Genomic DNA, 15,215 nt, shown 5'->3' with positions numbered 1-15,215 from the left:
GTTTGAATTTCAATGTATTTCATTTCTGAGCACAGCAATCTACAAAGATTGTTTCTAAAGATTAAAATTATAAAGGTATATCAAGCATCCAGACACAAAGCTTGCACTGTTACTTTTCCCCATTCTGATTTATTTTTTAAGTCACCACCACTGCAGAGATCCATTGTTGCCGTAAAACCTATTTTTGCAAAGGTTGCATTATCAAAAGCCTTTATTAGGACTACTGCATTTGAAGGATGTTTTTGCGTTTTGAAAAGGTCTGTGTCTTATCTGACCCAATGGCCCAGCCATCCTTTGAACCAAAGGTTCAGTTCAGTACAGAAGGCAGTGCGCAAAGCAAGTGAAAATCTACACAAGGAAAAACAAACAGAAAACTGCTGTAATCACCATTAAAATGCTCATTAAACAATATTTTGTTTGCGTTGACTCCAGGTACTATTTTCTTACTGCCTGGCCTCCTAACCAGTAGGCAGCTGGGAGTTGTTCAGTTGCAGAGCATTGACTAACAACAATTCAGACCCTTGGGACTGAAAGATATTACGGTGTCCCATACTTCTTGTCAACTGAGGCAAATGACCCAGGCCTGCCGTATCTCCTCAATCTACTGATGCCTTTATAAGTATGTTACACACAGACAGATTGTATTTTCTGAGTTGCTTCCATGAAACAGTTGAACTCGGTGTTCTGCATCTGAATGACCGTACTCAATTTCAAAACCTATGAACAAAAAGCAAAGGTCAATGTCGTTGTCTTTCATTCCTCAGTATCCTAAGGACCATGACTTCTTACTGTTTTCCCCCAAAGTGTTCTCCTTGTTTATCCCTGAATGATTTATTATCTTCTAAAACTTAGCATCATCACCCCTGTGATTGGGCAACTGCAAGCCTTTGAATATCCTGGGACTGTTAAAAATGTTGATGTTTGTAGAAGGGTCCCAATGTTATCATAACTGTGCAGCAGAAATGCTTCCTTACATGGTCTATGTCCAATTTGGCAGAAGATAAGGTAAAGAGGATACATGTTTTCCATCTATAGATTTTTAACAGAAGAAAACACAAAAAGATAACAGAATGTAGCATCATTTCTGCGAGTAAAGAAGTTCCCTGACTGGTCTGGCATCCCAGCTAGCTTCTAACTTGTTCACCTGAATCCAGCTGGAACAGGTCCCCATTGCTCCATTGTTCAAAATGCTTGCTTCTCTCTATTTTCCTCAGAGGATGGGGAGAAAAGACAGAAAAAAACAAAGGAAAAGACAACTCTACCTGTGCCACCCAAAGCCAGACTTCCCTTGTCTCTACTTCATCCTCCTTACGAAACTGTGCTTTTATTGTAGCCATGGGGACGTTTTCTTCCACCTCCTCCCTGAGTTGCTTTGATTAATGTTACTTAGTCATACCTGAATTAGCACATTCCTGCCTTGGAGACAAAGTTTCTCATTTACAAGTCCTCAAAACCTGCTTCTAAACTCAGTGCTTCGAACTTCTTAGAATGGCAACTATTTTCTCTTTGGGCAAATTGCCAAAACACAAAATTTGACAGCATGGGTTGTGCAGTTCAGCACAGGGAATAGAAGACTGACTCACCTCCCAGCTGCTCCCCTCCATGCACTTGGTTTTGAGGTGATATTTTAGGGACCCAGGGAAAGTTTGCAAAGACCCATTACTCAACGTGATTATACATCTCCCAAACTCAATTTACTTTTCTACCTTCCTCTTGTCCTCCAGCTTTTTTACTAATTTTTGGCCCCTTTACCAGTGTGTATTCAGCACTACCTCTAACCTGTCTACTCATGGCTACATTTACTGTTCCCAAAACATAAAAAATGGGGGACTAATAATTCTGAGTTGCTAAAAAAAAATCTGGTAAGGAGTTGAACTACAAGTTGTGACTTGAAAATCCCAGAGATTCTGTGACTGCAACCCAACAGAAGAGGTAGATTGTGTTGTTTATATCTATTGCTAGTGAGCCAGAAGCTGCTGCCTTCCCTTGGTACTAGCTAATATGCCTTCTCTTTCTCACTGCAGGACTTGTAAGAGCAGAAGCAAGCTCTTTAGGAGCTGGTGAGCACTGTGACTATACATAAGGGTACCTTTTCTTTGTTCTTTGCTTCTTTATGAAGACTTCAGTTGTGCCCAGTGTGCACTGTGCAATTTCTGAACACCCAAGCAGGAGGCATAGCTTGTAATTTGACATGGCTTCAAGTCAGGCTCTGGCACACAGTTTTTGTAAGACACAAGACAAGCTATGCTCAGTTTCTCTTTGTCATATTGAAATTAAGGTGATACTTCTACAGTTCTATCCAGTCGAATCATTACCTTTTCCAGGCTGGGCTGTTTGAAAAATACCTTGTATAAAGCAGCTCCTTATGCAGGTTGAGGTCTTTATTACAGATAATTACTTATGAATAAGCCTTTGTCCTAAAGAGCTTACAGGAGACCACGCTTATTCCACGCAGCCTGATGAAATAAATCATATGGCATTCACGTTCACTTGGCACTGACTTGACCCGAATTCAATGTGTCTGATATGAAGATGAGAATCTTTTCATATCATTATAAAACCCCTTCAACCATTCATCATCTCTAATTGCTAACTTTGTTATCCCTTAGCTAAGCAGCAAGCCAACTATTCATAATAGCTTTATAATAAGCTACTTCATTTTCTACAACTCGTGTCCTTGTTTTGTCACCTTTTTCGCTGTTGAGTCCTGCTTTGGTCAGAAGAACAAGAGAAAGAGCAAAGCAAACATTTGTTCCCTCCCTTATTGGTCTCCATGCCTCCTATTGGAGATCAGATTAGCCTCACAAAATTCCTTCTCTCACACATGCGGTGACTGTTAGTGCCCTATATTGTCAGGGGCTGGAATCTTTTCCATTTGTACTTCTGTGTTTCTGTTCAGGTTTCAAGGAAGCTGTCCCTCGGGCACACACTTTGTGTGATACTTGTTGTGTGTGCCCAGAGATTTGTCCTCGCAACCAGAGCACAGAGAGCACGTTCCTTCAGACAGAAGCAGTTCAGAAGTGATGGATGAGCCTCTGTCAGGGAAGGTTACAAGGCATAGTTAGAAAATGTGCATAGTTCAGGATTTCTCAAAGCAGCTAGAAAATAGGGCCAGAAGAAAAGCAGCACCTTGATGTGAAAACCTTATTTGCAGCTTATAGAGTGTGAGATCTCTCAAGAAGAAGTTGAAGGTCCCATGAGGAGGGGTTTCTCTGAGAAAACTTTGACAAACTAGGTGTATTCTCATATGTGCAACTCAGCAGCTTCATAACAAAGGGCTATTAGGATGGTCATGTCCAACTGAAGTACCTCAGCCAAGCAGCTAAAAACTATTACCCAGGCTGTCAAGCTTGGTTGCTTTGCAGGCATAGAATGCAGCAGTATAGCATGGCATAAGTTTCTTCATCTTCTTCTATTTTTCTTTTTTTCTTTTTCTTTTTTTTTTTAATCAGGGACATCTCCATGAGCTAGATTGCCTTTGATTGTTAGCATGAAGTTTTACATGTCAGAGGAAGATATTATTGACTGCATGTTTTAAAGTCATGGAATAACTCAGGTGGGATGGGATTTTAGGAGCTCAAAACAGGCCCATGCTCAGGGACTTGTTTGGCCCAATCTTGATAAGCACTAAATTTCATCACTTCCCTGGGCAACTTGGTCACATGCTTGAAGATGAGTAATTAGTCTTACCTCTAAGCCACAACCTGTTGTGGAGAGGTGAAAATATCTTCTTATGCAGATGGGTGTGATTCTGTGCAGGCATCACAGGAGAATGCAAAGTGTTCTCTTCTGGATCTTCTCCCAGCATAGTCTCATTTAAATGCTGCCCTTGAACAATAAAAATACTTAGTTATTCATATTGGTACAAGGAACATCAATGTGTTTGGCCTCTTAATGTAGACTTTATTGATAAATTTCCAATCATAACCCAAAACCCATCTGCTATTGACATCATGATGCACCTAGAGCTTTACCAGAGTCTCAAAGATGGGCTGCTTTAAGCTCAGAGAATTCTTGCACTTAGAGAAAATTTGAAGAAAAAGGTCATTAAGACAAAAAACGTGTTGAAATGTTTATTCAGAGTGCATTGTATACTGCAGTTCCTGAGTTCTGCTGGGATTCCTTGGAGTTTTTTGTAATACAAAGCAATAAAAAAGTTCTGAAGTAGGTATTTCCACCATTTTTCTGTATTTCCTCCACTGTGACTGAAATGTATGTTGTACTGCAGACTTTCCACTTTGGGTTTCTGTCATACATTCAAATTCTATTCAAACTTTAAGTAAAAGCAAAATCTTTTTGTACATCTTGTGCTACTCCCACCTTTGTCCTTTGTCTGCTTCAGCAGACAGGCATTGCAGTCAGCACAGGATCATGCTGGTGGAGCAGTTGGATCCATAAGAACCTAAACAAAACTGAAAAAAAAATCCACAAAAAAAATTATATCTTATAATTTGCACACATGATGGCTAAGATTTCAAGGAGTAGTATAGCTAATACATTGTGACAATACATCACTGAGAAAGCTGATTTAGATTTAAGCCATGGTAGGGCTTAGTGCTTCCTTCTTTTCTAAAAGATCCTGAAAAATTACTAAAATCCAATCTGGATCTTTAGGCTTTATAATTATCCAACAGGCAGATGTTAGAAAGCTCAGCAAATTTCACTTAATATGTTCCAGGATTTCATCAAGAACTGATTATACAGCGCTTTCTTCAGATCCTTTAGCACACTGCAGCTTCTTTTGTTGATTTCTATTGAGGGCTTTAAGGAGGAAAGCAATATTTAATATGGCCCTTCATCAGAAAGATGTGTTGAAGGCACGTGTCTTGTCAGTTGGGTTGTAGAGACTACCCTGGTTGTGTTAAACTCTGGGGGCAGTAAGAAATGATAGTATGGAAATGCTGCAAAGCCAAACTTGTCCCAAATGCACTGTGTATGTTGTGCTTCGTCCCAGTCCACAGTGAAAGTACAAGCAGCAACGAAGAGGTAGGAATCTCACTGGTGGAAAATGGTGGGACTGCAACAAAGGTAATGGGGGACTGAAAAGAGAGAAGGAAGAATCCTTTTTTTGCTGCTATTTGGAGAAAGACTCTTCATGCAGATTTCCATGCTTTTCAGAGGAGGCTGTGTTTGTGCTAAAGGAGGAAAAGATTGAAAAAGAGGCTTATTATACTGTCAGAGGCTTCTTGCTTCATTTCAGTACCTTGAGCTGCTAGCTCACTGAGATATATGTATGGAAACTGTATGCTGTTCCTGGAGATCTGTGTTGTCTTTTTTTTTTCTTTTTCTTTTCTAATTTGAGAAAAATATGAGTGCTTATTGAAGTGAGGAGATTGACGGTGTGTGCCACTGTCAGGCCCAGTGGAAGCATATGCTTTTGAAAGCTTCCACTTCCAGCCAGCATGCCTTAATCTTCCTTTGCAGTCGCTCGGGTGTACCAGGTTCCCACACTGTGCAGCTGTAATTACAAAGAGCTTTTTGGTGGTGGGGAAACTTCTGAAGGTTGGGAGGGCCTGCCAGTTCAAAGGCACCCTGAAAGTAACGTCTATTCACTGCTTGTCTTATCTTCTGTCTTTCCTCCTCTTTCCCATCATCTTTTTTCTCTTCTTGCTGCTTCCGCTACCCTTATGTTCCCTCTTGAATCTCTGCCTGGTTTCCTAATCATTTGAATTGTCCATCACTTTTACTATTTTGCAAGCAGATCACTTGCTCCTTCAGCTTAGCCTCCTGTTTTTCTTCTGGGTTTGGTCAGGGTCTGATCCTACTGGAATTGCTTTCTGGCTTTCCCCACATGAACATCTTCTACAGCTTTTACAGCTTATGGCTTTCTCAGGTTGCTTTAAACACAACTGCCCTGAAAACCAGAGGATCTGTCACGAGCAGTGTAACTGAGATGAAAGCTCACTAGTTCTACATGGCTGGCCCAGTGGCCCATGCAAGACCTAGGTCTGGAAAGTTTGAGCAAGTGTATAAAATGTTATTACAAGTGAGATCTTAGGGGCAAAGTCTGCAAAACTTACTCATAATTTACCTCTTCTTATTCTTTTTTTTTTTTTTTTTTAATGAAATTATTCCCTAAATGAGTGTTCGGCATGCACAGTCACACTCCTGACCTTCAAGTAAATTGTTCTGAACTACGAGCAACAGACTTAATATGAGTCATTCAGAGGCAAAAAATCCAGTCATCTCTATTATATTCTGATCGTAACTTTGTCTGCTTTAGACTGGTGATCTCAGTAGCCAGTAGAGAATTTCTGAGATAATAACTGTCCATTTAATTGCTTTGAAATAAGTCTTTTGGTCTGTCTAGCAATTTCAAGCCACACTCTTACTTTTTCTGTATGTATTGCTTCACCAAAGATTTCTACGGTCGTATCCTTCGCCACAATTTGGACCCAGGAAGTGACAATAAAAATACAGATTATCAGGGAATGGTAGTCTATGCATATTCTTTGGGAAGCCATGATATCATCAGGAATTAATTTGATTAGTCATGTTGGCAGAAGTGCAGGGGCAACTTGTGCTGAGAGCAATGCTTGTGCAAGCTGATTGACTTCGTTACAATTGCCTGTGATGGAAAGTTCAGTTTGACCTATTTTCTTAAATTTTCCTTAAAGCCAGATGAGTCAAACCTCTCTGAAGACCAAGCAGCCAGAGCACTGTGTGTAGCTCAGTCCTTGAATGCTTGTGACAGGGAATGGAAAGTCTTAGACCTCTGGGATTTTGTGATAATCATGTCTATCCAACACACTGTAAAAAGGGATGGAGTTTCACGATAGTGTTATATCTAGAAAGACTGAGTTTCTCTCACATGCCTGAAGTTGATCACCCAAGATTTCTAGGCACTAGCAATTGCAAGTAGATTTTTTTTTCCAAGTAGATTTTGTTCTCCCGTCTTGAGGCGTCTGGAGAAAATAGTAAGAAAACGTAGTGATGTTCTGAAAGCTGTTGACTGCTTTGCTGCGCTGTCTTTGCGTGCTGGAGTCTCCAGAAAAGGCTATTGCAAGTCGACAGTTTGTCGCACGCAGTTTGATCAGTTCCACAATTCCAAATTGCTCCGTCGCACATAGAAAATGCAGGGCTTCTGCTGTGTTTTCCATCTTACATTAAACTAAACATTTGATCGTGTTGTTATGTAACAATTGTAATGCAAATCTCAGGAATCCTCCCATTGCCTTGTTTACTTCATTTTTTAGATATAGTATTACTTGGAGCCAACAGAACACAAGTGCCTTATTACTGTATCCATAAGCAAAGGTATAAAACAAAGGCATGATGTGAGAACCGTTCTGCCTATTTGTCACCCTCAGCAGGCCAGTGTTGGCCTGCTTTTACTCTGAAGTCTTGAACTACTCTTCTGGACCCTCTCGTCATTTTTGTAGCTAGGAGCATTTGTGACAATGTCACATCCAGCTTTTCCCCCAAGGGCTTGCTAGGCACGCACACACACAAATGCGCTCTGCCTTTTCCCCTCACTGAGCTTTTGTTAGCGTGCTGTGGGGGAACATAACCCTGTTAGGAGGAATAGATGCAGCAGATACTTGACTGTGGGTTTGGTTCTATAGTGGTGCTGTTCTTTTTGTGTTTTTCTGTGCATGTATATAAGATGGCTCTGGTTTTGGCAGGAGGAAGGAGAAGATGCAGAACTCTTTATTTATGAGCAGAAAGGAAGAAGTATTTTGGGGGTGGGAGGAGTGAAAATCCATAACGTGTATTGGACTTGGTATTCTTCCAGTGTCAATCTGCTGCATGTTTAAGTCTTCAGGTCAACAATGCTGCTGTGTTTTGTTGTATGTTTTGATATACAGCAGTGTGAGCTGCTGAACTGGCCAGGCAGAACTAGATGCAGATTTCTCTTTTGTTTCAGTCTCATAATTGCACTGAGGTCTCCAGAACTGCTTTTGTTGGCCTCGAGGTTATAGCTATATCTAAATTGGGAGCACAGGAGTGACGTGCAGTGACTTTGCTAGGGAGAACTTCCTGTGTAATTTCAGCATAAAGATTCTCTTCCTTTGATTGTCATCTAATGAGAATGAGTGATTGCTTGCCCAGCTGTTTTACAGATAGACTCCACACTGGCTCACTGCTGATATTTACCCTTAGCTTCCTCAGGCCTTTGTGAATTAATTACACATACGTGTCTGGGTTTTTGTGTGTGTGCACTGTTCAGCATTCAAATGGCAGTTCAGCAACTTCCCGTCTGTCCTGCGGGGTATGATGGCATCTTTCTTTCTATCCTTAGAAGCCCTTCACCATCAGCAGTGCTTCACACTTGTGGCAAACAGGTGTTTGTAAGCTTATGTGTTTTATGTGTGTAACCTTTTCTGTTCATTTTTATCACACCATATGGCATCACATTGAAATAAAGCAGGGCTTCTCCTAAATATGGAGAAAGCTCCATTATGGCAAAGTGTGTGCACAAGACATGGAAATTCCTGCAAGTAGAGCAAAAATGAGCCATGAGATGCTTCAGCAACGCTGCTTAAACACAGTATGGCCAAGACAGAGCACTTCCCTTCCTTTCTTCTCCCTTCAGTTTGTTTTTGTTTGTGCAGCACTCATCACCTGGCTCTCTGGGGCTTGTGACTGTGAGTAGTATAGGATTGTTACTTAAGAATGTGTTTATAGCTGCAGAACTAAAAAGGTCATATTCTATTTTGGCTTGCAGGAGTCTCAAGCTGATTCTCCCTCCTCCCTGCCCTCCTAGTTTTGCTGATGTGCCATGCAGTAAGCAGAAACAGATAGAAATGCTGTCAGCCTTGCACCCTCGATCTCCATCTTAGGCCAGATAGTGCTGCACCAACTGCCTGGTGAGCAGCACGTCCAGTTTTGTCACAAGCAGGAGGATCCTCCACCTGACAACACTCCTTTGGCAAATGTTAGCTATCCTAAGGTGGACTTGGGGGATTTCTTGTCCATAATAGATCATAGAATACCCTGAATTGGAAGGGACCCACAAAGATCACCAAGTCCAACCCCTGGCTCCACACAAGACCATCCAAAATTCAGTGTCTGAGAATGTTGTTCAAATGCTCCTTGGACTCCAGCACATGAGGCCCTGACCACTGCCCTGGTAGCCTGTTCCAGGGCCTGAACACCCTCTGGTGAAGATCCTTTCCCTAACCCCCAGCTGCCCCTCCCCTGACGCAGCTCCATGCCATTCCCTCAGGCCCCGTCGCTGTCACACAGAGCAGAGCTCAGCGCTGCCCTCCGCTCCCTGTGAGGAGCTGCAGCCGCCATCAGGCCTCCCCTCAGCTCCTCTGCTCTGGGCTGAACAAACTCAGACCCCTTGGCTGCTCCCTACATGTCATGCCATCCAATATGTTGATGCTGCCAAAGGGGATACAGTGTTAGTGTCTGCCTGTTGCTATCAGTTGATCAGATTGTACATATTTTCAGCTTCTCTGCAAGCTGATCAGCTTGAATGTGTGTAATATAACGTAGATGTATGCATTAATCACCAGAGCAGCTGGTAATTAGTTAATTTATTTTTTATCTCTTTTTTTATTTTCACTGGATTCATGGTACAGTGGGCAGAAGATACAGGAAAGATATGGAAATATTTAGATAAAATTGCCCTGCAAAAACATCTAAATAGACAGTAAAACAAGTGAATCATGATGTTTTGGTTAGAAAGGCTAAACTGCTTAAAAAAGCAATCTTGCCTTGTTAGACTTGGATTTGTGTAGCATTTTGAACTTGCAGCCACTAGGACAGCACAATTACCACAGGCTCTTCAGAGTGACACTCAAGGAAGATGTGGCTGAGAGGCTTCCACATGATTTCTGATGTCCATTTATTTGTTCTGGAAGCAGAATGGGACCTGTCCTGCCTGCAGGGGTGTCCCCATGGTTTGGCTTAAAAGCTTAGTGAAGATTTGAGAAGTGTCCTTACTGGCACTGGGTGAACAATGACACTGCTAAGTAACAAGAAATCTTCTTTTCTGAGAATTCTAGAGAATTTCCTGTTCTATCTTGACCGGTTCCAGCATCCTTCTTTGCTTCTCACAGATTATTTGAGGGCATGGTGGCCCAAGAAAGATTCAGCCAGGGGATTTGAGGCAAGGGAGTCATGTTGCAGGAGAAACAGAATGGAACCTCAAAGATTTTGATGTAGATATGAGTCCTCCTCTCAGTAGCTGTCTGAAGGGGATGCTTCTCTATGGACACTGAAAGTGGCACTTTTCTTAATGGGAAAGGCTGAGGTGGGAGGAACTGATCGCACACATGGTTTCCCAAGGCTATATAAGAAATGAATTTGGAGTGGGAATAAAACTCAAGTTTGTTGATTTACTGTCAGATAACCAACTGTCTGACTTCCTCTTCATTGATTTTGGTGTCCACTGTGCAATAAAATTATGCCAGCGTTTGCAGCCACATACTGAGGCAGTGGAAGAGTTATTAAGTTTTTTTTTATTTATTTTTTTTTTAACTTATTTTTAAAAACAAGACAAAGCAAGTCCTTTTCTGCAGGAATACTGTAGTATGTTCATTCTACATTATTTGTCCTGGAACTGATTAGCAGCGGCAGCTTTCACCATAATTACGCAGATCATAATTAAACATATTTTTGTTTTATGAGCTATGTGAAATTCAGATTCTCTGTAAGACAGCTCTTAGGAATGAAGGCAATTTGCATGTTGTAGCAAAGTGCATGTTACAAGAGATGTACTGGCAGATGGCTCCAGGACTTGTTTGCATTTAAAATACATAGCACCTGCAAGAAAAAACTCACTGACCTTTCTCTGTGATAATTTTGGGTTCATATCCACGTGGAATTGGTGGATGTGATGCCGTGAAGGAGTTGTTTAATTCCTAAATGTCCCCAAACAGCTGGATTCCTGCAGTCTCCTGGGACCTGCTTGAGAAAGCTCAGTCCATTCCTGTAAACACTCGGTTGTTCTCCTGCTGTACCATAGATCTGTGAACCTGGACCAAATTGCTTGAGACTTTTAGGAGTAGACACATAATCTTATTCAGCCTCTACATGAAGATAGAGAAGGAGGCTGCTCCCATTCATCTTTAAAAGCTGTTTGAGGACAGGAGATAGTGTCACTAAAAAAAACAGAAGGTTTTACATACCAAAACTGTTTACAGATCTGAGGTGTATTTTACAGTTTCAGAATAAAAAGAATTGAAAGGGAACGACTAAAGCACTTGAAAGAAAATCTAAGGATTTTTGAAAATAAAGCATTAAGTTCAAACTGAGTGAACCATTCACACTTAGCCTAATGGAAAGTGTTTTTGTTTCCTTCTGAAGAGCAGTATTTGAACAGTTTTTTTCCTTCCCTGTCATGCAAATACTTTCAGAGCACCTTGCAGTGTGATTTCATAGAATTTGTCTGAGAAACAGAAATATTGATATGACTGCTCTTTAGCAAAGGAGCTGAGATGTCAAGACTATGTGAGTAATTTGTCCAAGGTCACAGAAGGAGACTGCAAAAAACTGATGGTCTGACCCAGTTTTTCATGCCCCGAGTCCTACCCTGTTCCTGAAGCATAAGGCCATTTGCCTCTGAAAACCAGCTTAGCTGGTATCCAACTCTGCTGAACATATCACTGTAGTTTCCTTTCCTAAAACAGGTGAGGCACAGCACCCCAATACTGCCCAGAAGACAGCATTTCCAAAATGCAGGGAAGCTGATGTTGGAATTTGCATTCCTTTCCTGATGCATTTCTTTAGCACAGCAGTGCTGGATGCCCATGACAGGCAGCACTGAATTCCGAGGAAGTTCAGGAGGTGAATTCTGGCTGGCCGTGTCTTCTGCTTACCTAATTATTTTCTGAATCACGGGTGTTCTCAAAGGCAATAATTAAGTTAGAGGGGAATCCACTGTGAGTGACCAAACTGCTGTGTGACTGGTAGGGGATCAGACTGTTCTCAACTTTTTCTTTCCAAACATACAATTGAACAAACACTGTCTCAGCATCAAACATTCAAAGGGACAGCTTCTCAGAGCATTAACTTGCAGCTACATGAGATGCACATTTTAGGAATTCATCTGCTTTCTCCTCAGTAGTGCTGCATTTCCTGTTCTCCTCACACTTATGTATGAAACTGGTGAGAATTTTAGATGAGCAACCATGCAAAATCAAGTCCTTCAGGGCAGTGCTTAACCCGAGGCAACTGACTCCATTCAACATGAGCCTAACCATAGCACAATGTGCAGGATGCTTTGCATGGCTTAGTGAACTGCATGAAGCCCTCACAGCACCTCGTCTCATTTGTGAGAGCTGCTGAGAAGAGTGAAGGCTCGCAGTTCTTGCTGTGTGACATCTCAAGGCTTCAGCTCCCTGTAGTGCCAGGTGAGAAGTTGGACCCGCATCAGAATGACGCAGAACAAGTAGGTCAGTGGTTTCATTGCATGTATCTTGTGTGTGTGTGTGCATTTGAGAAAATGGAAAAGCAGGCGCTGAATCCTTAAGTTTCTGCTCCATCTTTTAGGCAGAATTCTCACTGCCTGCTTCACATGCAGCTGAGGATGATCAGAGCCACTGTAGCCTCTTGTTAGAGAAAATACAGCAACAAGGTGTGAAAAGGGCAAAGAATTGTGGAATTAGTTGATTTCTTCTAGCATGGAAAAAAGGCTAAAAATAAGGAGAATGGTGTTGTTTTACCTTGTTTTGCCTGCCCCAATTGCACTCTCTACTCTGTGCTTGCCAAACTGATAGCTTGCTGAAGATTTAAAGCAACAGTACTCATGTTACTCTGGCAGCTACCAGAAATAGCTGAGGTTACCACCTCCTCGGGCTTTCCTCCCCAAAGCCTGCATGAAGCAAGCATCCTGTCCCTTGCGTCCTCCTGCCCCCTCATCCTTGCATCACAGGCTCTTTCCTGAGCTTCAGCTTCAACAGGATGGGCAGCTCAGGCTGTTTGCTCTGCTATGGAAAGAGGGCATGCTTTGGGGCATGTGGGCAGCGGGTGATCAGGAAGGCATCTGATCAGAGGTTACAATTCCCTTCAGGCTGCAGGAGCCATGAAAGCACCCAGACATGAGTACATGCACCCGGGGCTGTCTGGCTGCTCCTTGGGCAGCTGTGTCTTGGGCTAGAGGCAAAGAAAGGGGGTGTGCATGATGAGCTCTGAAGAAATCCAAACCCTGCATGCTGCTCAGTCTCAGTGTGAGGGAGAGCGGTCCTGTTCAGATGTCCTCAGGCAGTGCCAGCTGCTGTCAAAAGCTGTCACTGCAAGCCACACACAGGACAGGAGCAGACAGAGGCTCTCCTCTGGCTTTAAAAAGGAAGCAAGCAAGGAGAAAAAGCAGAAGGGATTTGGAGGAGAGGAGCTGGCTGCAGCACCCAGGCCCGCCAAAGCCTTGTGTGGGGCCGGGGGGCACAGCCCTCTGCCAGCTGGCAGGCTGGCTCTTGGTGTATAAAATATTGATAACTGTGGAACGGGCTGCACTAGTGCCCATGCATCCTGCCTGGAGACCTGGGGAGGGGCTGCCAGAGCAGGAGACAGGGAACGGGAGGAAGGGAGCGAAGGGAGGATGCTCGCAGGGTGGGGGGTGAGGGGGGAGACAGAGCATCCTCCAGCCCAGCCCGGCCGGATTGGTGGAGCAGCAGGGTCGTGGGGGGCAGCCGAGCTGGGGAGCGCTGCCGTCTGCCGCCGCCCGCCTCCCCTCTCCCCTAGCCCTCCCCATGATCCCTGTGGCGTGTGGCAGATGAACACCAAGGCAAGAGCGAGCGGATGGCGGCTTGCACACGCGCCAGGCAGCCTGGGATGCTGGCTTTTCCTTCTCCTGGCAGCGGGCAGGGCTCTGTTTCAGGCATGAGCGGAGAAAAACCTAAAAAGAAAGCTTTCTATCTAGTGAGGATGAAGCCACTGAAGGAGCCCGCCACTAACAACAATGTCTCGTTCGTGCTACACTGTCACATAGGCAAGGAGATCAAACACATTTGCAGCAACTGCAGTCGCGGGGAGGAAGCCCGTGACGGTGAGTGCGGAGATGCTGTGGGTGTAGGAGCGAGCAGGAGCGTGTGTGCTGGCATGGGCTGCGCGTGTGTGCTTGTGTGCGCTCCGCTCACAGCCTGGGATCGTGGCGTGCCCTGCACAGAGCCCAGGGAAGCAGGAGAGCGAGCGCGGGAGGAACGCACTGGGCATCGATTCAGCGTGTCGATCAGAGGAGTGCCAGTAGGGACAGGTCCCCTAATTTGCCACAGAAGCTTTGTGCTAGCAGTTAAGGAGCCAACTCTTTTTTTTTTTTTTTTTTCTTTTTTCCCCAGTTGCTATAGAAATTGCTGTGTGTATTGATTCTGTTTTGTTACCATTCCCTTGAATTTTAGATTGGGGTTTCTGCCTTGATACATCAACTTTTTCCTCATCGTGCTGCAGTAGAGTTTGCTTGACTCAACTCAGTGTTTGGAAGGACTGCTTTGCATGGAATCCGGCTAGCATGATTTTCACCATGCTGTCAAACGCGTGGGGAAAATCATATTTTTATTGGAGTTAATACAGTGTTCTTCATCAGACAACTGTTCTCATCCCTTCCCCCTCTCCTTTTGGGACTGAGCAAAATCTCCAGAGGGTATTCAGAGAGTGACGGTATAATCGATCGCAGGTGTTGCTAGAGGTACGTATGTGCTTTTTATGGTTTTGTGAATGCAAATATTTGAAGTCAACGATGACAAATTATTTGGATTTTGCCAAAGTCAGCAATTAGGTGAAGCTGAGAACTAAAAGAAGGATAGAAGCATTCAGGCAAAAACCAGGCTCACAGATGTTACCTACATTCCTGTTCGATGTTGTATTACTTTGTCTTGCTGTGTGGTTTTTCATGTTACTTGGGATCGAAGGCTTGCTTTAGAGCTCCCTATCTGATGGAGTAGGCGGATCTCGTATTCTGAAGGTCAGGGAAAGGCTTTTTTGGTGAGAAATGTGAATATGAAATTATTATTTTTGAGCTGAGGCTTCTCAGCAGTTGTTGGCACTTCATTTTTCAGTTTTTGTCTCTGAAACTGATTGTTATATATTTTATTTAACCAAATCTGGCATGAATTGCTTAGTGCAAAAGAAGGAAATACTGTTTGGGATCTAATGGTCTGTTGTCAATTATAGGTTTACAGTTTAATTAAGTGACTGTGGTTTTGCTCGTGTCTCTTCAGGATCAGCATTAAGATAGTTTTTCTTGGATTAAACCACAGCTAAAGCAGAACAAAATTGCTTTCAGTGTAAAGGGTGAAGACTCCCTGGGAAGCCTGGAAACCCACAGTGGG

General features: G+C 43.2%; 1 protein-coding gene across 8 annotated transcripts in view; it reads left to right on the top strand.

Moving 5' to 3' along the window:
* The window catches only part of PHACTR1 (phosphatase and actin regulator 1), a 296,676-nt gene that overhangs the window by 136,490 nt on the left and 144,971 nt on the right, over positions 1-15,215 (top strand). The window contains exon 1 of one of the 8 annotated variants that reach the window (XM_090136931.1): positions 12,213-12,347. The exons of 5 other annotated variants lie outside the window; for them this stretch is intronic. Coding sequence is in view for 1 of the 3 variants with exons in the window: in XM_090136928.1 (XP_089993054.1) it covers positions 13,690-13,936 (247 nt within the window). In the remaining 2 variants the exon portion in view is untranslated. Of the gene's footprint in view, positions 1-12,212; positions 12,348-13,563; positions 13,937-14,251; positions 14,573-15,215 lie in introns of those variants that run through there. 2 more of the 8 variants (XM_090136928.1, XM_090136930.1) reach the window with 2 other exon arrangements.

The sequence above is a fragment of the Phasianus colchicus genome, chromosome 3 (genome assembly GCF_987193195.1).
Source record: "Phasianus colchicus chromosome 3, bPhaCol1.hap1.1, whole genome shotgun sequence".
Lineage (NCBI taxonomy): Eukaryota > Metazoa > Chordata > Aves > Galliformes > Phasianidae > Phasianus > Phasianus colchicus.
The sequence above is the reverse complement of the archived record's forward strand: the minus strand, read 5'-3'. Positions and strand labels throughout refer to the sequence as shown.